The 23819-nt window shown below is 42.0% G+C and overlaps 2 protein-coding genes across 2 annotated transcripts in view; one reads left to right on the top strand and one right to left on the bottom strand.

Annotated features, from left to right (window-relative positions):
* Nucleotides 1-23819, top strand: part of LOC117249410 (thyrotropin-releasing hormone-degrading ectoenzyme-like) — a 282617-nt gene that overhangs the window by 81821 nt on the left and 176977 nt on the right. The gene's annotated exons all lie outside the window — the stretch shown is intronic.
* Nucleotides 17373-22126, bottom strand: LOC144461797 (serine protease FAM111A-like). Its single transcript, XM_078165393.1, has 4 exons — nt 22062-22126; nt 20405-20529; nt 20070-20168; nt 17373-19957 (listed from the first exon to the last, which is right to left on the bottom strand). The coding sequence occupies exons 2-4, from the start codon at nt 20456-20458 to the stop codon at nt 18209-18211; spliced, it is 1902 nt and encodes a 633-aa protein (XP_078021519.1). The 5' UTR covers nt 20459-20529; nt 22062-22126; the 3' UTR covers nt 17373-18208.

Raw genomic sequence — 23819 nt, forward strand, 5'->3', positions numbered from 1 at the left:
CAACTCCACCTAATGGAGGCTGACGGCGCCCCAGATTCAAACGTCCAAAAACACATCATTGAAACCACAAAATATCTCCATACTGCTCGTCCGTAGTGATCCAAGTGTCCTGAAGCCCCGACATAAAAAGTTGTTTGGAAAAACCTCATTTGAACTCTGTTTTTAGCCTCATTGTAGCCTGTAGCTCTGACTGCCTCTCTGGGCACCACACTCACGTTCACCAACAACTTTTTATGTCCCTTTTCCATGATTTCTAAGCAGATTTCTGGACATTTATTCCCAGTAGTCATCATAGATAATGACGTCCTCAGGGACTGTAAGTCACACTGAAACAAAGAAATATGTGTATCATGTTTGTGTTGGGATTTGACTCTCAGTCGTGACTCTGAGAGAGAACGCAATTAAGCTTCCAAATCAGTGGACGAAGCTGCAATAATTAACTTCCAGCTGTTTCTAGTGAACCAGCATGAACCTGTATCTTTCATCTCGTGCAGTATGTGTGCCTCACGTCCTCATTGTTTCTAAAGCTCTGTTTTACTCCATTAAATAAACTGATCCTTTCTACGTTCCATTACTGATGATCAGTGACGGCCTTTTTCTAATCACACTGTCAGTGCTGTGCAGGAAACAAGAGGAAGTATCTCAAGTCATTGGCTGGATTTAGTCTCAGAAACAGAAACATGTCTCAATAAGAAGGAGATTTACGGAGTTCACATATCAAATGATAAACATGAGGTTTCCTATCAGATCAGTCGGCCTATTAGTTGCGTTTCTGTCCTTTAAAGATGCTCTGCGATCATCCACTCTGCTGGCTGTGTCGCTGCTGCCGGCACAAAGCAGACTGAAAACGAATGAAGATGTTATCACCGTTATCTACTTCCAAAGTCTTTTAGCAACAATTTCTTTCTATGACCTCAGCTCTGAAAGGTAATTTGGAGGTTGTTCTGCGGTTCAGAGGACAGGATGGATGAACGCCGGGTCTCTTTAGGACACAGTCTCTGTTTCAAAGCAGTTTGGGAAACAGCCAGAGGTGAGGAATTTATTTCCAGCAGTGAGCAAAGCAGAGCCAAAACCATCCAGGACCTCTGAGAGGAGTTTAAAGGGATTATTTCCAAAGAGCTGGAGGACGACAGTCACAGATGAGACTCAGTGTCTCAGATCCTGAGGAGATACTGAGGTGAATTGATTTCACAGAGGAGAGCAGAAAGCCTCTTCAGCTGAGGAGACAACATCCGGTTCAGGGTTAACAAGCCGATCGCTGCTGTTCGGCTCAAACAATGAACTGCATTGAATTGTTTGTGGATGTGCTTAAATTGCTTTTTCCTGACTGGCTGTGGGGCCTCGGGATGGGGGCCGTCGCTTTGACGCCACACAAAACCTCGCTGAATCTCTAGCTCTTATTGAAATATAGTCATTGTTGTGTCTTTGATAAAATGACAAAGTGTTTAAATGTTAGCAGCCTTCACAGTAAAATACCTTCAGTGCAGATGGTTTTGATGATCTGCAGGCAGAACATGTTCAGAGACGAAGCTCAGCACCGAGCTGTGAGTGAAGCTTTTCTTAGATATGACCTGGTCTCACCCTGAAGTCGGCGAATAGCGACGCTTGGGCAGTGACAAAAAAGCCGTCCTTTAACATCAGAATGATACTGGACCTATTTGTTGACTGTACCGGGGATTCGGCAGCAGGTGATGCCAATTCAGTTCAGCGCCATTTTCTTCTTGGTGTACATAATTGACTTTTATCCTTGACGTGCAGACGCCACCAAGAGCTTGCTGGCTCTTTGGTAAAAATTTGGAAACAAACCGCTGTCTCCGTAGAGACAGAATCGGCTTCTATGGTCCGGCTGGTTGATGATGTCAGCTTAGCCTGAGATTATAAAGCAAAAGGTGTACTCAGTGTACTCCTCACCGCAAGTAATCCCAAACTTCTATGCTTCCATCAAAACAGCAGGTAAGGTTGACCTGCAGCAGGACACTGGCGATGCAACGTGTGTCGCACCTGTTGAACGCTACAGCTGAAAATTTACTACCTGTACATTCATACAACACTCAACTCAAAATATCTCATACAGTGGCTTCAAAAAAATATCGTCAGAAAACAAAACAGCCATCAAAAGACAAAACATGTTTCACAGTACCAAGTTGACCAAACCTAGCTCCACGTCTTTGTGCCCAGTTCTAACCAAACCTCATTAACCACAGCATTAGATCATAAATCAGACTTGCTCTGTTTAAGCTGAAATTCTAGACACCACTTGATGTGCAAAACACCAGATCAATGCTGTGCAATCTGTGTTGGAACATGGACAGAAAAACACTTTGCAGACAGAAGAAAAACTTTGACAAACTGAAGGCTTGTCGATACTCTGTTTGTTTGGGAGTTGGACGAACTGTTACTGATTCCACCCTGAACCCGTGTAGGGTTTTAGAGGATACTCTGTCCTGGTCTGTTGATTGATGGGAGCCTTCCTCCTCTTCCTCTGTCAGTTTTTCCTCAGTGAAGCACAGCTTCAGGGGGTATTAAGGCTGCACGTAAGCGATGTGCACAGGTATTGTTGGGAGACATTCACAAGGTTGTTTCTGTTGTACAGGGTGAGAATGTATTTTGTGAAGCCCCCTGCTGACAGGAAGTCGATCAGCTGAACAGCTTGTGTGATCTGTAGCATTTCACGCAGCTTTGTTGGGATCTTGGAGGTGTGTGTGCATCGGCTCTGCAACTTTTAGTTACCCATAACACCATTTGTTTTATCCACAGATACACGTGTGTGTATCTGCACAGGATTATGATTCCAGCATCAGCCAGTGACTTCTTTCAGGGAAACGATTAACAAGAAATGAGATGGATGAGTGCAGTGACTCATGGGAAATGATACTGACAGGCGGAGGTGTCGTGGGTGTAGTATCAGTGTAGTAGAGTTTCCTCCGTGACAGACGCCATATGACTTTCTGTTTATTGGTTTGTCTCTTCAGAACAGGAAACCAGAAACCTCAGATCTTAAGACTTGCGTGATCCTGATCTTCTGTGCGTGTAACTATTAGTGTCACTTCAACATGAGCTCATTATGCAACACACACACTGTGAATCTTTAAAAGCACCAATTAGAGACATTTAATCACTTTAGTGTCTGGAGGAGTTACACTCACAGTTAATGTGACTCAGCCTCAGCTGGTTAATTAACCACACAGAGCTGCAGCCTCGCTGCTCAAATATCTGCATTTACAACCAGCTGTAGGTGAGTTTAAGCATCGATTTCAGTTTGGCAATTGTGACCGCATCGCTCTGAACACACACAGTGATTTAAAATACAACAGTATGAAGTATCTAAGGGACACTGACAGTTTGGGAAAAACAGCCGAGTCACCAGAAGAAAATGTTTGCATGCTACTCTTCTGCTACAAATTGGTACATTTCATACGTATCATCTCATCAGGAGGTGGAGGGGACGGTGGATGGCGTGACACATAGAGGAGACGTCTGCCAAGCTGCAAAGCTGCATATGTAAATGTCCTGTAGTACCTAATTAAGAGCTCTGAATATGTGATACAGACGGACAGTTTGGAATAAGGAGGGTTTTTGGATCCCTTCAGCGTGTTCTGGGTCTGCCCCGAGGCCTCCTACCAGTGGGACGTGCCCAGAACACCTCCAGCGGGAGGCGCCCAGGAGGATCCTGATCAGATGCCCGAACCACCTCAACTGACCCCTTTCAACGCAAAGGAGCAGCGGCTCCACTACGAGCTCCCTACAGATGTCCGAGCTCCTCACCCTATCTCTAAGGCGGTAGGAGGCCATGGGGCAGACCCAGAACACGCTGGAGGGATTAAATATATCATCTGGCCTGGGAACGTCTCGAGGTCCTCCAGGAGGAGCTGGAAATAAAAAAAAAAGAAAAAAGAACAGCGCTTCACAACCAGACAGGTCTGCACTGATACTCGACTTAAGTTAAATTTCAAGCATCACACGCCATCAAAGGGAGGGAATGTGACAATAATAGGAACATATTTTGTTATTTTCCGTGATCTGAGCCAGTGGAGGGATGAAGATGTTGAACAGAAGAGGCCCCAGAATGGAGCCTTGGGGAACTCCGCATGTCATTTTTGTCCGCACAGATGTGTAATTATCTATAGACACAAAGTAATGCCTGTCCTGTAGGTAGGGATTGAACCAGTTTAGAACTGTACCTGAAAGTCCCACCCAGTTTTCCAGTCAGTCTCGTAATATGTTGTGATCAACCGTGTCAAATGCAGCACTGAGATCCAGCCATGTAGCCCTAAAACTCTGCCCTACCCCTCTGTTCCAACAAGAACCAACACACACTCCACCTAGACAAAACAGAGAGGTAAGGGCAAGGTTTTAGGGTCGGGGTGTTTTGGAAATGGGCTCTAGTCTCGTCTCAACTTTGAAGCTACTTCAGGAATAATAATGTGAATGTTAAAGGACTAAATAACTTCTTTAGGAGTGACTGAACTTTCACTTTTGTTTATAAATAGTGGGACTGTTGGTTTAAGATTGGATGTTCACCATTCCCACAGTGCATCCTGGTTGGGCTGTGGGTGGTTGAAGTTGTTCCAAGGGATTAACCAATCGTAGCACCAGTTAGAAGGCAGAACTCACATGATATTAAAGCAAGCGGCAGCCATTAGCAGTGCAACTGAGACCACCCAAAAAGCTGTAATATTATCTGGGTCTAAGCCTTATTATCTCTTTAATGCAACAGTGATTCTGAAAATTACCAACGCAGACAAACATTAGAAGAAGTGAAATGAAGTGTTACAGAGCTCGACTTGTTTTTGGAAAAAAATGTTTCTAGAAAGACGTTGGCACATTTCCAGTTCACTTTAATGCGGGCGGGTTTTCCTGGAGACAGCAGAGGGCGAATGAAACGCTCTCTCCCTCTCTGTTCCTGTGTAACTGAGGGTAACTCGTCCGGACAGCCAGTGCAGTGATTAAATGTCTCTAATTGGTGCTTTTAAAGACACAGAGAAGACAGAGTGTGAAGCTGCAGCAGCTATTTTGGTGTCACTTCAAGACGAGCAGAGAACTCGTTATGTAACGCACACACACACACTGAAGGCTTGTGCACTGTGTGTGTGTGTGTGTGTGTGTGTGTGTGTGTGTGTGCACTGTGTGTGTGTGCACTGTGTGTGTGTGTGTGTTACGCTCTCCTGCTGTCAGAATCAAAGACAAGCAGCTGAACGAGTGGCAGAAAATAAATGAACAAACAAGAGAAAGAAGAGACAATAACCAGTTGAGGACAGACGGAGATGGAAAGAGATCAAAATGTTTCCAAAAAGATACAGTGAGAGTAACACAGACACCAGTTCACCTGAGGAAACACTGATCGATTGAGGTATTGATCGATGGTCTGAGTGGATCCTTCTGTCTCGGCAGTAATGAGGCTTCATGGGGTTTAAAACTAAACTTTTAAAACACCTGAGTGGACGTCTGCTCTGCTGTGAAGGGTTTCAAAACCTCAGCAAACAGCAGCAAACTCAGAGGACGGTGAGGCAGTGGACCTGTAAGAGATAAACTTCACATAAGAAACAAACTAACACAATATTTTTATTTATTTAAAGCCAAATCTGAGGATAAGACTATAATAACAGCGAGACACAGGGGCTGGTACATTCCAATGTGTTGTTCAGACTTTATTCCAGCCTGACATTGACAGATCAGTTTGCAAATGTGAGTTCATCTGGAGCCTCTCAGGTAGTTTTTGATTTCCAAGGGTGTTATCTACGACCTTAGACCAGAACGCCTCTAGACACAATTAGTCAGTTTTCACTGTGGGGCCTGTGCAGGGCTAGTTGCTAAATTGAACTTTTACCAAATCCTGTCAGATGTACGGCAAACGGCTTTCTTATCAGCAAACGCTTGTATAGGAAATTTGCCTACTATTACTAAGGCCGACTATTGCATGCTGTCATGTCGCCTTTGTCTCAGCCAAAAAGTTGCCCTTGAACACACCGCAAAGACTTGAGTCAGTAGCTAACTAGCATGTAAATTCTGCACCTGCGTGAGTGGAAATAACTCTCCACACCAGCAGCACTCAGCAGTAGTCTGTATTTATCATTTATAAAGGGAAACAGGAAGACCAACAGGCCAGATTCAAGATGCTAGTTTACCAGTTAGCACACTAACAACACAACCTGATGTTGAAAGACCAAATGATATTTACCATGTGCAGGTGAAACATAACACAAACAATCAGGAATTATTTCTGCACAAGAGCTCACTGCACAGTTTAATTCCCTCTTCATTCGGAACGACAGTTCATTCCTATTAAAAGTGATCTTGTAAACACCTAACTCAGAATGAAAATGGCCAATGCGATTGAAAATTCAATCCGATGTAAGGAGCTGGAATATTCCGTTTCTAATTCCGAATGAAAGAATTTCTCACACTTGTATACACTCATTCCTCTTTAAGTTCATTCCAGTCTTTCTGCACATGCTCGTTTCCTTGCCCTTCTGGCGCCATGACGTATATAGCACACACGCGACAAGATGGCAGCTTCTAAAAGCACGGTCTTCTATCTCCCTTCTTCGACCTTCTACCTCCCTTCTCCTCCTCAACAGACGAAGCATTAGCAGAACAAGGTTGTTGTCGTACTGCTGCTTCAAGAATATAAGCAAAACAAGCCCGAAAAAGGCACTAAGAATGGCATCGCCAAGCATCTTGTTATCCGGAGCAAGGACTACAGTGTTTTCTTCCAGTAAACACGTAACATCCGCCCCGCCCCCTATCCAATCAGAAACCTTCCCTGCCCCAAACCTTGCGCGGACCTGAATAAAGATGATTAAACTGATATTTCTCATGTAAACTACCTGGAAAGACTTCACGTAACTGCAAGAATAATCTTGTCTGATACAACAAGTTTGTTTTGATCTCATCGCCTCTTGACTTCAGACATTTTTTGCTTTCTTCGCCAACATTTCTCCTGATCTGAACTGTCGGTTAGTGATTTTATTCACTAATGGGCTCCGACACTGATTCAACATGCTGAATTGACCAAGAAACTGCCGACAGTGCAGGTCACATGACAAAAACTAGAGCCACAGATATTCAGGGCCCTGAAAGTGCAGTTCTTGCTTTAGTTAAAATATACTGTCCAGTTTGTTAAATACTGACACATCTTCACAAACTTCACAACACAATTCTAATACTTTTATCAATAATTATAGTTACTGACTCACACGACCTTTTAGCTTAGGTTGTACAGATTTTAGGGACGTTAAGCCATTTAATATATTGAGAGAAATGACATCACACTAAGAATAAATACCAGTGTGGGCAGTGATGGACCATTTTCATTAATATTAGGTTTTATTTATTACTGTTTTACAGTTGTGTGTCAGTCAGGATGGAGCAAATCTAAGTAAAGCAATATGAAACATAAATAGAAAAGAGGATGTATTCGATGTAAGATGTACGTGGAATGTAAATGAAGTGAAATGTAATCATATCTTACTGGTGGTGTGAGGCTGATGGTTGTTTTGGAGGGACATGGAGAGCGGAGTTGTGCTTCATGGATTAGTTGTGTCATTGCTGCCTGTGAATTGCTCTCAGTGTGTATTTCTCTGTGAGGATGATGTTTGTCTCCTGAAGGCTTGTGAGTATGGACACACTGTGGAGGTAATGGGTGCTGATGTACTGTGGGAGTGTGTGTGTCATTTTTATGGCCTTGTTTTGGATGATTTGTGGTGTGCTGAATTGGCGTTGTGAGACTGTGGTCCGGGCTGTGGCTGCATATTCAAAGACCCATCTGATGTATGTCGGGTAAACCTTGAGGATGATTCAGGTGATTCTGTGTTGGTGTGTGCTGCATGCTTAAGTCTTTACTCTCCTGGTTTTATTCCAGGATGAGGATGTTTGTGTCGTGTTTCTTTGTAGTGTGACCCTTAAAAATGTTGCGTCTTTGCTCAGGGTGAGGGGAGTGAGGTGGATCGTTGCTTTGAGTTTGATGTTTGTGGTTAAGAAGATGAGCTGAGTTCTGGTGGGATCGAGGTTGAGGCTGGAGCTGCACTTATACATGGAGGCTGCCTCGTGTATCCTGCATCTGTTTAGAGTGTTGGTTGTGGCAAGCAGTCTCACTCCAAAGTTGTTGAATACAGGCACTTGGTCAGTGATTTTCAGTGTCAGACACTGATGAAAAAGCCTTTCACATTAGCATGATATGCGGCCGGTTGCTGTTTTTTTGTGTGACAGCACCCAGTGATGTCAGGGGGAAACAAAGCTGGGCAACAAGAAAGTTGGAGGGGTGAAAGTCTGAGTAGGGCGGTTGGGAGGGCTGGTGGATGGGTGCAGCAACCACCGACTTTCACCTGGTAGGCCGGTGTTCACTCCCTGTATAAATGTTAGGCCAAACCCTGTTCTGTCTCGGCTAAACGTAACCACGTGTGTGTCGGCTAAATGTAACCACGTGTGTGTGTCGGCTAAACGTAACCACGTGTGTGTGTTGGCTAAACGTCACAAACATCAGTTGGTGGTGTTGTAGTGACATACTGCTTTTATTTTGAAAGAGACTGTATCAAACTGTACATTTCCTGTGAAAACAGAAGTGTATTTTGAAAACTGACAATGTATGTAACAGGCTGAAGTTGACACGGCGTCCCAGAACGTCAACAACCAACACACCCAGGGTACCTTGGACGTCATATGTGGACGTGGAAAGTCCATGACCAAACGTGGACATGTGACGAGGTGACAAATTAAAAGCCTGTCCCAAATATGAGCCGGTTGAGTTCAGTGATTGAAGCAAATAGCAGCCCTGTACTGATGCATATATTTCAGCAGCAGGTGGAGCTGATTTGAAGTGAGTCCAGTAACAAAGGTCAGAGGTCGATTGCGTCCTACGTTAGGTGGAGTCTTGCAGAGAGCTAACCTGAGCTGTGTTGCTGTTTCACACTGAAGTTTGTCGGTCTGTTCACTCGTCTGATGCTGTTACTGTAGTGATGACACATTAATGTCTCCTACAGCCAACTGTCTCCATGAATCTGTTGTCTGTGAGCAGAGGGGCTCAGATATGACACTCCCTCCTGATTGGTCAGGAGGGAGTGTCACACTGCCAGGAGGCGGGACTTGTACTGGAGTTATATCCAGTGGAGCTCTGTGTGTGAGTGTGTGTGTGTAGCTGAATCACAACTTTGCAGGACCACGGATCAGTTACCATGACAACCACAGTAATACCTGTAGGTAGGGGTGTGATTGTGTGTGTGGTTCCAGGTGTGTGTTTTCTCTCGTGTGTGTGTGTGTGTGTGTTTGAGCTTGTTGGTTGGTTGCCAGCTTGTTGACTCAAACTCTCTCTTGCATCAGAACCAAGGTCACACACACACACACACACACACACATACACAATCCAGGGTAGAGTTCGCTGGCCTCTCATTGCCTCAGTGACCTAACATCTGTTGCCATGGTAACGTCTCCCCCGTTCTCTCCATCTCCATCTCTGCATCCATCTGCTCTCTCCATCTCTCTGTGAAATTCAAAATGTTCTTTATTGGCAGACAGAGGAGAAACATACTGTGCGTGTGTGTTTCCACAACAGCACAGCTACACTGACATGACAACTGTGTGTGTGTGTGTGTGTGTGTGTGTGTGTGTGTATGCTACTGCATGTGTGTTTGTCCCACTGGTTAGATCATCGCCACCGCTTTGCGTGGCGCTCACACAGTGGTTACCGCTGATACTGGGACAGCATGGTAGGACCCACCGTCCAGTCCCTGTTACAAACCCTTGAAATGTAACTCACGACCTGTGACTGTTTCTATGGTTACATGTGTTTGATTGTTGGTTTTGAGTTTGTAGAGTGTTAAATGCTCCTGTAGCGACCCTGACTTCCATTTTTCTACAAAGCAGATCAAAGTAAAGTGAAAAAGTGTTTCCTCAGTGAGCTGCTGTTTTATCTCACCCACAGAGCGATGTCTCATGTGTTCATGTGTTCAGTGAACTCATTAATCACCAACAGGTAAACATACATGTCATAATAACTCATGTTATGTCTTCAGTGACAGCTGTGTAACAGCGGTATCAGGGGCAGTTAGTTACTCAGTTAGTTAGTTACTTCAGATCCCAGAAAACACAAGATTTTCATTTTTGGGCTCTCACGATGAAAAAACTAAATTTGAGACAACAACGTTCTTCTAACTTTGTGTCAGCAATTTGTGTTTGTCTCTTCACTACAGAAGCTGTGAGAGGCAAAAGAAAAATAATATCTAATATGTAGAAGATAATATCTTGTACGTTGGAGATAATATCACCTATGCAAAAGATATCTCAAATGTAGGAGTTAATATCTTGTACACGTAGGAGATAATATTCCATATGTTTGCAGATAATATCTCATACATGTAGTGGATAATATCTCTTATGTAAAAGATATATCATATACGTGGTAGATAGTATCTAGGTAGGAGATAATATCTTCTACATAGCAGATAATATCTCATATGTAGAGGATAATATCTTGTACGTTGGAGATAATATCTTGTATGTAGAAGGTAATATCTCAAACTTAAAAGATAAAATCCCATACTTGGAAGATAATATCTCATTCACATAGGAGATAATATCTCTTATGTAAAAGAAATATATGATAATATCTAGGTAGGAGATAATATCTCATATGTAGAAGATAATATCTCTAATTTCGAAGATAATATCTGGAACGTAGAAGATAATATCTCACATGTGGAAGATAATATCTCATTCACATAGGAAATAATATCTCTTATGTAAAAGAAATATATGATAATATCTAGGTAGGAGATAATATCTCATATATAGAAGATAATATCTCTAATTTCGAAGATAATATCTCGAACATAGAAGATAATATTTCAAACGTAGAAGATAATATTTCATATATAGAAGATAATATCTCAAACTTAGAAGATAAAATCTCATACTTGGAAGATAATATCTCATTCACATAGGAAATAATATCTCTTATGTAAGAGAAATATATGATCATATCTAGGTAAGAGATAATATCTCATATGTAGAAGATAATATCTCATATGTGGAAGATAATATCTCATATGTAGAAGATAATATCTCATATGTGGACGATAATAACTCGAATGTAGAAGATAATATCTCATATGTGGAAGATAATATCTCATATGTAGAACATAATATTTCTAACTTAGAAGATATCTCATAAACATAGAGGATAATATCTTGTACATAAGAGATAATATTCCATATATTAGAAGATAATATGTCTTACATAGGAGATATTTAGATATTTAGGTTTTGACCAATGTTGCCTGCAATTTTTTGTCACGTTGCCTCTCAGGAGTACTTTGCTCTGTATTTTCCTGTTTCAACATGATAATATCAGCTCCATGAAGAGATGGTTTCTCAGTTTGGTGTGAAAGAACTTGACCTCAGCCCGTCCTGCATCTGTGAGATGAGCTGTGAGCTGATCATCAGCATCAGTGTTTGACCTCACTGATGCTCTCATGGCTGAACGGGATCAAATCCCTGCAGCAGGTTCAACATCTGATGGAAAGACTGAAGAGTGAAGCCTGTTAGAGCTGCACATTGGTCATGTAATATAAATAGCGAGATCAAACAGAGGAGACTCAGGACCGAAGCGTATACAGCTGAGATGATGGATTAGCGGTCAGACATGATGTACAGTTGGAGGTAAAGTGCTGTGCAGAGAGAAGCACACATGCTGATGTGTTTTATTAAAGTCTGAGCTTTTCGATCGTGGCTGGAATAAAAGAGAGTCTGGCAGCAGCTGAAAAAAACAAAAGTTTGATGATGATGCATTTACACTTAATCCTGAGGGTTTAAAGAGAGGCAGAGGTTGAGGACTTTCTCAGCAAACAGGACTTAATATACACATTTATGCACATTTATACTGCAACACTGAAACAGCACTGACGGAGGGGTTCTGTGTGCTTTGTCTTCTTCTGTGATCAGTCAGGAATGTTTCTAATCTTTTATCCATTTTTAGTATTTGATTATTTGACAGTTTAAAGTGTGACTATGTTAATATAATTCCTTTACTAAATTCAGTCAGGTGTGTGATGGTTAGTGGGTGGAGTCAGCAGCCTGATTACCACAGTATGGATCTGGATCTTTGTGGGTCTTCAGGTGGGAGCAGGGCCAATCACAGACCTTCCTGTCTCGGTGCAGTGAAGGCACCAGTCTGTGGTAGAGGTTGTTGGTTTGGTTCCGGCCTTTTGTGTTGCTGTTCTTCCTTTCCATGGCTGCGCTCAGCTTCCTCAGTAAAGTGGGGGTTATCATCTCAGAGTGCAGCTCCTCAAGGTCAGCGTGTTGGATGACGTGTGTTCCCCAGATGTTGAGGTCAGTGTGGCAGATGTTTGCCTTCATGTTGTCTTTATAGCTTTTCTTCTGACCATCTGGGGCGCGACAACCTGTCTGACGCTGCGGGTAAAGAGTCGGGCATGAAGGATCAGGAGAATCAGAATCTGGTTTATTGCAAGTAGGTTGTTTATATTAAAGGAATTTAACTTGGTGGATTGTGAGAGTCCAGGTCAGTGGGGATCCCAGACCAGCTTGCTCTTGTAGTGTGAGGTTTTGGTCTTGATGGACTGCAGCCTTCTGCCAGAGGGGAGCATTTCAAAGATTTGTGTCCGGGTTGGGAGGAATCTCTCCTGCCCATCTCAGAGTCCTCCGGGTCCTGGAGGTTTACAGGCCCTACTGAGTCCTCAGGGTCCTGGAGAATAATGTTCTGAAAGAGTCGTCAGGGTCCTGGAGGCATACAAGTCGGAGGCGTACAGGCTCTGGAGAATCCTCAGGGTCCTGGAGGAGTGCAGGTCCTGGAGAGTCCTCATAGAAATTTCAGTTGACTTAAGGGTCACCAACTGATGATTTGAATATCCATAAAAAATCCAACTTTTAGGAGGCAGCCCTAAAACTGTGACCATTTGTAATGCACACCACTTAATGGGCTGATACCCAGCAGTAGGTGCGGCAGGCCCCTTTCAACCTTCATCTATGAGGCTAAAACCCACCAACATCTGAATCAGGTGCAGCGTGGGTGGATCGGCATCCTCAAGGACACTGAAGTCAGTGCATCTGTCCTCCCAGCTGATCTGGAGAATTTTCTTCCCACTGCTGCAGGGTAAAGAAAAAGTAGAGCTGTAGTAATGACACACTCTAAAGAGGCTCTCTGAATCCTGTCCAAACTTTCCTGCTGCAACACAACAACACAGACTAAAGGTACCTTCACACATATCATGTGTGTGAAAGCTGCTTGGCGACAAACCTGATTGTGATTCTGTCACAACCTGTCGGGTTCATTAGAGCTGAAGTGAAAGCTGTCAGTCTCTAAATGAGGCTTGTTTCCTGTGAGATACTGCTCTCTTTCATCTCTGAAGACTCTGTTAACCGTCCAAACAGGCCCCATCACTCTCTGGGTGAACGTATCAGCTTTAATATCGACGATGTGAAAACTTTAAAGCTGTATAATATAATATCTGAGAGTCTTTCGCCGTGCATAGAGCCTTTTAATTCCAAACTCGTTAGATTAACACGACAGTTTAATGAGCCCTCCTCACTCTGTGGATTATAAGGTTCATCTATCTAACCCTCCATCAGAATCACTCAGTGTGTGTGTGTGTGTGTGTGTGTGTGTGTGTGTGTGTGTGTGTGAGACGGACGTTTCCACACTGGAGACACAAATGTCACCATGAACTGATAAAACTGACTCTCCTGGTGCTGATGTGTCGCTGTGCGGTTGGTCATTAGCTTCCTCCTCCACGGACAAACGGACAAATTAGGACACGTGTCAACGACCAAATTAGGACATGTCAGAACCGTTGTAGTTTCCGGGGACACGGCGTGGCCTTAGCGTGTCCTGGAAACGTGTTCTGATTCAGGAAGGAGAATAGAGCGACGGCAGTGAGAGAGGGAATTAATCAATTTATTAAAAGTTAATGACACGAGGAGGGAGGGGGAGCGTGTGTTTCCAGGTGGGAGATCTTTGATCAGAAAGTTGTCTGTTCAGGTTCCCGTCAATAACTGATCTTTTAGCCTCCAACAGAACTGGTTTGACTGGTTTTGCTGGTGATCCTGGCTCAGTATGGATCCATCTGTTCGCTCTGTGTCCTTTATTCTGCTTTAATAAAACACACACGTCCTCTTCCTCCCCTGTGTGTGTTAATCAGATCTCAGTGGACTCCTCCTCTTGGGACGAAATCATTGTTCTGCCTCCAAAGGAAGTGACTGTGAGACAGCTGATCGTGTGTGTGTGTGTGTGTGTGTGTGTAAGAGTACATGTGTTTTTGATTAAGAGGAAAACATGTCAGGCTCAGAGTACGTTTACATAATCAGGAATAAATGTACTTATTTTTAGTCCCTGCATCAGGATGTCGACTATATTCTGTGTTTGAATGTTTAAAGACACTGAACTCTGTAAAGCAGCGTACGTTCCTTCTCCATCCTCTCATCCCAGCCAACAACATGTGCACCATCCAGAACAGCATGTCTGAATGCGGCTGTAGAGACACAGGTGATCAGTGACGCACCTCATAGCGTCTACACCCACAGTTTTTCAGCTAAAAGCATGCTGCCAGGTGTTGGGGAGTTCTGCATGTGTTTTAAAGTCGTGTAGAATCTTTAGTGTCTGCAGAGGGAGCTGTGTGAGGTCTGATAAATGTCCTCCAGTGATGTCACTTGAGTCAGCCTCAGGTAAAGACTACAAGTTTGATAATGGGAAAAAATCTGGGGGTGTGGAGACAGAAGAAGTCAGACCTCTGTAGTCAGCTGATCATCTCTGCTGCAGGACATATTAGCTGCTAACTGGCATAACACTCCAACATCTCTTATTCAACTGTCTGTGGTCACTTTGCATTGTGGGTAATGTAGGCGCCAGGTTTTGACAAGGAAGAAGATTTTTTTTGTCAGTGTTTTGGTTGTGAGGTCTCATTTGTACGGTGGCCCTGAGAGCCCAACAAACTGCAAATAGACAAAAGAAAAACCTGACAACACATGCACAGCATTTAGAAGACATTCACTGATTTACGACACACAAAAACTTCAACTTCTAGACAAACCAAAGCATCAGTTTAAAGACAAATGAAAACATGAGCATGAAAACATTAACTTCGTGACACAGGAAAAGGTCAAATTGAGGACACACAAAAATATCAATTTGATGACTAAATCATCAACTTCATGAAATACAAAACATCAACTTTACAGCACAGAAGACATCAACTTCTTGACTCGCAAACATCAACTAGACGACATGTGAAAAAAATCAAGCTTGACACATAAAACATCACAATTTCATGCTACAAAAATGTCAGTTTTTCAACACACAAAATCATAAAGTTCTTGACATCAACTTGAGGACGCACACACTTTTTTTTTTTTTTTACTTAATGTTATGGGGAAGGAATGGTAGTTACACCGTTTCTTATGTGTTTTGGTATATTGTTACAGTATTGACAGACTTTGACAGAAAAATTTGTTCGGCCAAAATTATTTTGTCTTCTTGGTACAAGACCATCTCCTCTGGATGTCGTCCCATTAGTTCTGTGGGTTTTTAATGTGATGTAAGTATGGAGTGACCTCGTCACGTGTCCACGTTTGGTCATGGACTTTCCACGTCCACATATGACGTCCAAGGTACCCTGGGTGTGTTGGTTGTTGACGTTCTGGGACGCCGTGTCAACTTCAGCCTGTTACATGCATTGTCTGTTTTCAAAATACACTTCTGTTTTCACAGGAAATGTACAGTTTGCATACAGTCTCTTTCAAAATAAAAGCACTACGTCGGTACAACACCACCAACTGATGTTTGTGACGTTTAGCCAACACACACACGTGCTTACGTTTAGCCAACACACACACACATGTGGTTATGTTTAGCCAACACACACACACACGTGCTTACATTTAGCCAACACACACACGTGGTTACGTTTAGCCAACACACACACACATGTGGTTATGTTTAGCCAACACACACACGTGGTTGGGTTTAGGAAAAAAGAACAGGGTTTGGCTTCACAATCTTACAGGAAGTGAACACCGGCCTCCTGGGTGAAAGTCGGTGGTTGTTTGACCCATCCACCACCATTCTTGACATTTGCCCCCTTAACTCATGTTATTGTCCCACCGTGTTTCCCCCTGACGCCAACGTGAAAGGACGGCTTTTCTGGTACTGTGTGACGGAAGTGAAACTCAGACAGAAAAGGTCAAGTCCCATTCTTTCTTAATGATGTTCAGCCCACCTGCTGTGGATTCACTGTAAGACTCCTGCCCTGTTGGACATGTTGTGTGATGAGATGCAGGCCTGTGGACAGCTGCAGTCTGTGGTGTTTGTTAATATTACATCATCACCATCTTTAAGCTAACCATGGTAACCACCTCACACTATTTTTAAATCTCATCAGCAGCTCTGAACCTGTTCATCTCCACCTTCAGGAAACAGTCTCAGGGGAGCAGGCCAGTGCTGAAAGTCTGACAGAGGAGATTTTATTCTTATTAATACAGACTAATAATAATGATGATGAACAGCAGGTGGTGTTTCCTTTGTCTCCAGGCTCGTACCTGAGGTTTGGTGCTTAACCTCAGTTAACACATTCACATTCATGTTATTAAGGACAGAAGTGGTGCAGCCCGGGGCGACGTACACACCAGTGGACAGCACTTCAGCCGAACACTGACATCCTCATAATGAGTCTGATCATTAGCCTGCAGGCTGCGCGGACAAAGCAGGATTAGCTTTATAAGTGGATTAAATCACACTTAATCTCATAATTGTTCAGCAGTGATGACATCTTCTTGTGGTCCAACCTGGATTCAGCTCATTGTGTTCAGACGGCAGACTGTCAGCCGAGGATCTGTGTGAGGCTTTTGATCAGAGAGTCAGACTGATGCTCGTCACTGTGCGATTTTAATTTAACCAGATTAAGTGTCTGAAATCATAATTAATCTTGTAACTGTACAGCCGTGGTGACGTCCTGGTCCCCGCAGCTTGTTAAAAATGTCGTCATTGTTCTCACTTTTTGTGTCCATGCTTGTGTTAGACTGTTAAACACCTTTTTCTTTTTCTTAATTCAGAATTATTCAACCTCACCTCTGTTATGTTGGGTTTGTGCTGCCTTCTCCTTGTTTCATACAGACTAGTTTATGCTTTTTAAAACTTTTTCCATGATGTGAACTCTAATGAAGACACAACGACCACACTGAGTGAGTTTATGGAGATCCAGATAAAGAATAAAGCATCAAACTGCACATAACATTAAGACATTATATTCAGTTGGTGTCACTCTTGTTCATTTATCTCAAAATCAGTGTCACAGATATTCAAGGTGACACATTCTCTCATTCATACATTTATGCTGTCCATAAGAGCAAAGAATACACAATCAAAATCCAAATATCAGAAAATCACTTTATTGGATTTTTTTTTTTGTTAAATTCATTATTTATTTATGATAACTGAGTTTTTGTCTCCCAAGACATATTTTACCAGGCTAGATTCCTTCAAAATCCCAATTCTCATTTTAAAGAGACATTTCCAAGACAGGAATATTCAGCCAATGACAGATTTCACAATATCCAATATTGTACAATTGTTTTTAAATGCAATGTATTTCTCAAAAAAAAAAAAAAAAAAGAAATCAAAATCTTAAAATGGTATAAAGACAGAATATCAAAAAGCATACAACACGTCTTTCACACTGATAATATTTGAGTTAAAACAAATCTCATGACTTAATTTTTATATCATTTCTTAAAACCAAACATTCCTCACACAGAGACTCATTAAGACATGCACTGAACCAACTGTCAGTGATTTGTCAGTAACTGAACAAAGATTTTGCAGTCTTACTGACTAAAAGGAGCATTTACAGGTACAAACGTGGCTAAAAATGACTATGAAGAACCTGGTTACCTTTATCTTAAAACTGATTGATTATGGTTACTTAAAACAATTATAACATAAGATTTTGCCTGAGATCTTTCACCCAGTCACTGCACTCCTCAGGTGTTAAACAACAAGTAGTAGTGTATGAAAACCAGAGTATGAAACCAGACATGACATGCTCTGTTGCTCACTGCTAAAACTGCTCACACTGTATCTTCTGTCAGCACTTAGACTGTGTTCGCTTCATCAATGTCCATTGGGACAGGTTCCTCTCTCTGAGAGTAGAATTTAAAGAATGTCTTCAGACTCTCTTCACCTGTGGCCAGTGAATTGTTGACTGCATTTTTAAATGCTGTGAGATTTCTGCTTTCTACCAGTTTCTTTATACTGGTAAGCCTTGTACTCTGCTAACACATCGGGCCTTGTTCTTTTCATCATTTGGACAAAGATGCGTTCCTTAATGAAGGACAAAGGATGGGCATACTCTATGACACTCTGCCTTTGACCTCTTACATTGTGGTAGACATATCCGCCCGAATGCATTGCAACTACATTGCAGTGCTCGTCAAAGACAGGAGAGCCAGATGAGCCAAAATAAAAGCAAGACTCGTAAGTTAAAGCCTGTCTGTTATGTTGCACATGTTTTGTCACATCCTCAAAGAACCGCTGAGTAATCATCTGAATGGGCTGTTGGTTCTCACTGTAGTGAGGGGTTTCCGGCTGAACGCCTGCTGGATTTTCACTGTGATGCCTCTCTACTACCTGGGTTCGGTTTTCAGTCGGAATAATCAAGCATGGATCTATCTTTTTCACACCACCATGAGGATGCCCAATAATGCAGATCCCACCACTGTGGGGAAGAAGTCCAATGTGGTTTATCAGACCATCAGGTAATGTCTGATCAGTACAGACCCTCAACAACGCCAAGTCACACTCGTAGTTTGACACATCAAAACCGTATTCAAATCCAACAACCTCTTGAACTGCTACTCCTGACTCCATGGAGTTTAGACTTTCGAAAGAGAAATGGACAGTGACTCTCTCATTCAGTTGCCCATTGTGCTCATCATAAATGTCTTTAACTACATGAGCATTTGTGAGGACAAACCTGCCAAATAGGAGAAAACCACTCCCTGCTGGTCTGTCATTTATTCTGACCTGACAAATAGAGTCACTGAGATTCATCAGTGTCTTCATTGTTTTCACTTCCCTGCATGTTTGAATGTTTTTTCCAAACTCTACGCGTAAGAGATTCTGGATACAAGAGAGCTCAGATCCTTGCAGCGTTGTCTTTCCTTTTACCGCATCCTGAAACTGAGAAGACAGGTGGCACTGCATTTGTTTTGAATTGGGTATTTCACGCCATATGTTTTCTGGTGCCATGTTACCATTTAGATTTGGGTTCTGTTTTGGTATGTTGTCTTTCACTGACTCGGTTGTGATGGACTGCTTGGCTTCATTTTGCATCATGTAAGCATCATCCTGACTGTCGGGCTGACTTTCTGGTGGACTAGACTTATGGAGCAATATGATCTTGAAAGTTTGACCATCAAGATCATCAACAAGGCTCGACATCCCAGTGTTTGCTTTAGTGCTCGTGTCAGAGAGCACACAGTTCTTTTCGAATACAAAATCCTTTAAACGGCCATCTCTTTTCAGAGCTTCCCTCACTTTTTCGCCTCTGTATGCATAAACAGTCATTTCACAAAAGTCTGTTTTTAGTGCCGGGTTTCTCATTATATTCACTACATTTTTGCCTCCCCTTATCCATAGATGAAACATAAGAAGCTCGCCAGATGGCCTCTTTCTTTGAGGATGAACAGAACCACTAACCGATTGGTTTGTGTGATCTACAGCTTTGATAAACTTGACAGTCAGTTGATCATTTTCAGTCAAGCTACAGGGAAAGTGTGAACTGATAGCTTTTCCACATCTTTCTATAACAAGCTCTTTGTTTTCGTTCTTTTTTGCAATTCCTCTAAATTCTGAATTTCTCTTCAGCCAGTCCTCGACAGTTCTTCCTTTACCGCGCTCTTTGAAATTGTTGTTACCCCAGCGCCAGTGGAGAGAGTAGCTTTCATCTGGCTCCTCTTCCTAGAAATGAAACAAAATTAAGTCTCACTTCATTTTATCATTTAATCAAAATAAAACAGTTAAAACATGTTAAAACTATACCACTCTCAAAGCATCCATCTCTTAGCTATACCTGTTCATCCAGAGGCTCGCGAGGGACAGAAACCGATGCCTGCGGACTCTGGGCAAGAGGCGAGGTACTCTCTGCAGGGTTCGCCAGTTTATCACAGGGCTGACACACAGAGACGTTAGCAATGCATATTAAGGCGTGAACATTTAAGACTGCTGACAGTCTCATTCACTTCCTCAATAAGATATACATAGCTAGATGAACTTTACAAACCCATATAAATTAGTAGTCTGGCAAACCAAAATGTTGTAGTAAAAGTATGTAATTAATGTGATACTGCTTAAATGACACTGACAAGATTTGAGTGTACATATCATTATACAGCAGAAAATTGCTACCTTGACAAATTTGTCCATTGGGCCATCACTTGTGGGGCTCAACTTTGGTTCCATTTTTATGTGATGTTTCCAGATGAATTTTAACGATGCATTAGATATGGAAGATGATGGTGTGGGATACTACCCTGAGGAAAAGGCAAAGAAATATGGTTAATCTGAAATGACTTACAGCACACATGTAATTATCACTCAGTGTTGTCATATCAATATGACAGTTATTGAGATTCACTTTCCTAAAACACACACACACACACAGACACACAGACACACACACACACATAACAAAAAGAAATGTAGTGCTGCGTTCCAGGCAACCCGTAACTCGTGTTTTCACAACCTGTAACCCGTGAAAGTGCACTGGAACGGCAGTCAAACCCGTAACTTCCCACCCGTGAACTCGTACCAGATCGATGTACTCCCAGTTACGGTTTCTGACATCACACAGCCCTCTAAACCAATTACCTTACTCCTCTTAACAACAATGGCAGCCCTATGGATGCGGTGTTGATGCAGGTGATACATGGTGAGAAATAGACATAAAATAACCCTAATGTTAACGCATTATTGGCAGCCGCTCTAACAGCTGGTTTCTAGTGCAAGAATAAATCAATACAAAATACATTTCCAAACACACAGATAACGTAAAATAAAAAGTATAATAGCATCTGTGACCTTGTGCGCTGTTTTTCCTCCTCCGTTTCGCTCAAATGAGCAAAGAACCGGCACCTTTGGTGACAGAAGTGATCGTAAACAAACATAAACCCCGCACGGTCCGCCATGTTGGTTTGACAGTTCAAAGTGTTCAAAGAAGAACTCACATTTAAACGTGCCCTGAATAAGGCAAACCCATCTCCATCATGGTTTTCTGGTTTTGTAAAACAGTGTCAATCTATAACAAATTATAAACTTACTCTACATAAACTATTTAAAAAACTATAATTTACCAATAAAAAACTATCAAGTTAAACTAATAATAAGTGTGTGTGTGTGTGTGTGTGTGTGTGTGTGTGTGTGCGCTTCATAACTTGTAACTAGGGTGTAATAGGGCTCCTCATAATAGTGTGCACTGGGGCCTATTACGCCACTGGCTATGAAGTCGTGAGTCATGACTTGAAGTGGTGACTTACGGGCTCAGAAACTTGCCTGGAATGCAGCATTAGGTAATCATCAAGCGATTCATGCATACTAGGGTGTGGCATGATTCCATCTCATTATCCAACAAGTTTGTGCATGTCTTTTGTTGTTGGGAAAAATACCCCCCTCAATCTAATGACACAAAACGAAGCCTAATTTAAACCATAGGCTAATGCCCATTTTCATAAATTGATATAAGAACGGTATATCATATAACCAAATAAAGAACAGTGTATATAACACACAATCCACTGACTTTTGTATGCTTACAGGAGACACCTAATGTTACTTATTTCATTTTAATATCTGCAACGTCATATATCAGTGATTTGTCATTATTTGCTCACAGTAACGTTATACATTGAGGACTGTCGAGACATGCTATATCTGATTTGTCAAATTAAGATGTTAAAATTAAGAGTAAAATAAATAAAATATGTTCCCACATCATATAACAACTTATTTTACGTAGCTAATTTAGCTTATTTAAGAACACCATTACCAGAACTCATGAGAAACATACCCGAACGCAGCTTCAGTTGTCACAGCTTCACGGAAAATGGTAAACACCCAGTTTGAAGGGACGAGTGCCACGTATGACAAATTTGTGCGAGATTAACTGGTGATAGAGACAGGTGTGGTGGGCGTGGCCTTTGAGAACCTGTCGTCAACTAACCAGGAAATTAGCACTGTGATCGTTTAACATCTCTATTACATTCATTTAACACCGTCTTTTAAAACATTATGACAGGAATGGTTTGCTGGATATTCATTTTATTAATGAATCAACGCCAATCAATGCCCTCTTTGTAACCCCTCTCGTGAGTTGATATATATGTTGTATTCCTACGATGAACATTATCTGATGTGAAATACAAATTAGACCAGTCAGATGCAAAACAACACATGAGTGACTCACAGTCTGAAAACCTGTTCTTATGAAAGCATGTGCATGTAAATACAAAAACAATCTTCCTCTGTTCATTAAATGATCCACCTTAATGTGAGTCATTCAATGAGTCATTTTAATGGTAATGAGCCAGGACGCCATTGTGCTTCACTCTGTCAGCATGTTGTTCAGTTCAAACTGTGATGCAAAATGGCACACGTAAAAGCCATTTTGCATCATAGGCAAAGGGAACCAGGCCAGTTCTCCACCTGTTGGGCATTTCTGGCCCGTCACTGTGTCATGACTGTTCAGCGGCTTCATCCATCTCTGCATTTGCTGGAAACAGTGGCACAAATTTAGTTGGTCAGAAATAAAACTTGGCCTATGTATTGTAACTACAGAGTCTTAAAGCATTGGTTCCCAACTGGTCCAGCCATGGAGTCCAGATTTCTCTTCAGTCATTAGTTCAAGGTCCACACAGTTCAATACATTCAGCATCATACTTCAAGTAGCTGTCCATTATTGACTCACTCTACAGCAAGAAACGGCACTTCAAAATAAAATGCCAGAAATCCAATGAACTTAAAAAATAAAGTGTATTTTTTAACAAACTTGATGTGTTTGTGAGTTTTGGTCCATTCAGAATGGACCCATGACCCACTTTTGGACCGTGACCCACCATTTGGGAACCACTGTCTTAAAGGACAAGGCTGGCATTATACTATATTTTTCTGCTTGTCAACAAATCCCATGAAAAAAAAAAAAAACTAGCAGTCCATTTCTCAGTAGTCTCCTTCCTTGTCTGAGGCACTTAGCCCTAAGCCCATTCTAAAACAAATCACAAACATACAGTTTCATGTTTATGTATTTTACTGGACAGCTGTAATTTTTAAAAACATTTCTCAAACAGGAGTAAAAAGTGCATTTGTTGGGGAGTATTTTCACCTGCACATGAATATACATTTGGTGCTCTAATGAGTGTATTTTTTAGCAGCAGGTTGTGTATGTGTGACTGACTCAAAGAAAACTGCTCCTGTTCACTGTAATGAAGTAAAAATGTCACCTGGATCACTTTATCATTGGGCTTGGACTTTGTGTGGGATATGTTAACAAAAAGAAAAAATATCACCAGACTTATCCTTTAAACGCGTCTTTGTATATCCTCCTGAGACCCTTGGCCACTGAAACACCCTTTACTCTGGCCGCAGAGCACATAGCAGACTGTTATAACAGAGCTGCCAATAGGACTGGTGACCAACCAGTATTTCTACTGGGGGATTTTAATAGATGTGACATCTCCACACAGCTGCCCAATCTGGAGCAATATGTCACAGTCCCCACAAGGATGCAAAATATACTGGACTTATGCTATGGGAATATACCTGATGCATA

The sequence above is a fragment of the Epinephelus lanceolatus genome, chromosome 23, assembly GCF_041903045.1.
Source record: "Epinephelus lanceolatus isolate andai-2023 chromosome 23, ASM4190304v1, whole genome shotgun sequence".
NCBI classification, from domain to species: Eukaryota; Metazoa; Chordata; class Actinopteri; order Perciformes; family Serranidae; genus Epinephelus; species Epinephelus lanceolatus.

Excerpts from the sequence above, each read along its gene's own strand:
- LOC144461797 (XM_078165393.1), bottom strand. The coding sequence starts at position 20,458 with ATGGAACCAAAGTTGAGCCCCACAAGTGATGGCCCAATGGACAAATTT. Across the intron at positions 20,169-20,404 it reads CAATGGACAAATTTGTCAAG|CCCTGTGATAAACTGGCGAA; the intron begins GTAGCAATTTTC and ends TCTGTGTGTCAG. Across the intron at positions 19,958-20,069 it reads GCGAGCCTCTGGATGAACAG|GAAGAGGAGCCAGATGAAAG; the intron begins GTATAGCTAAGA and ends TTTCATTTCTAG.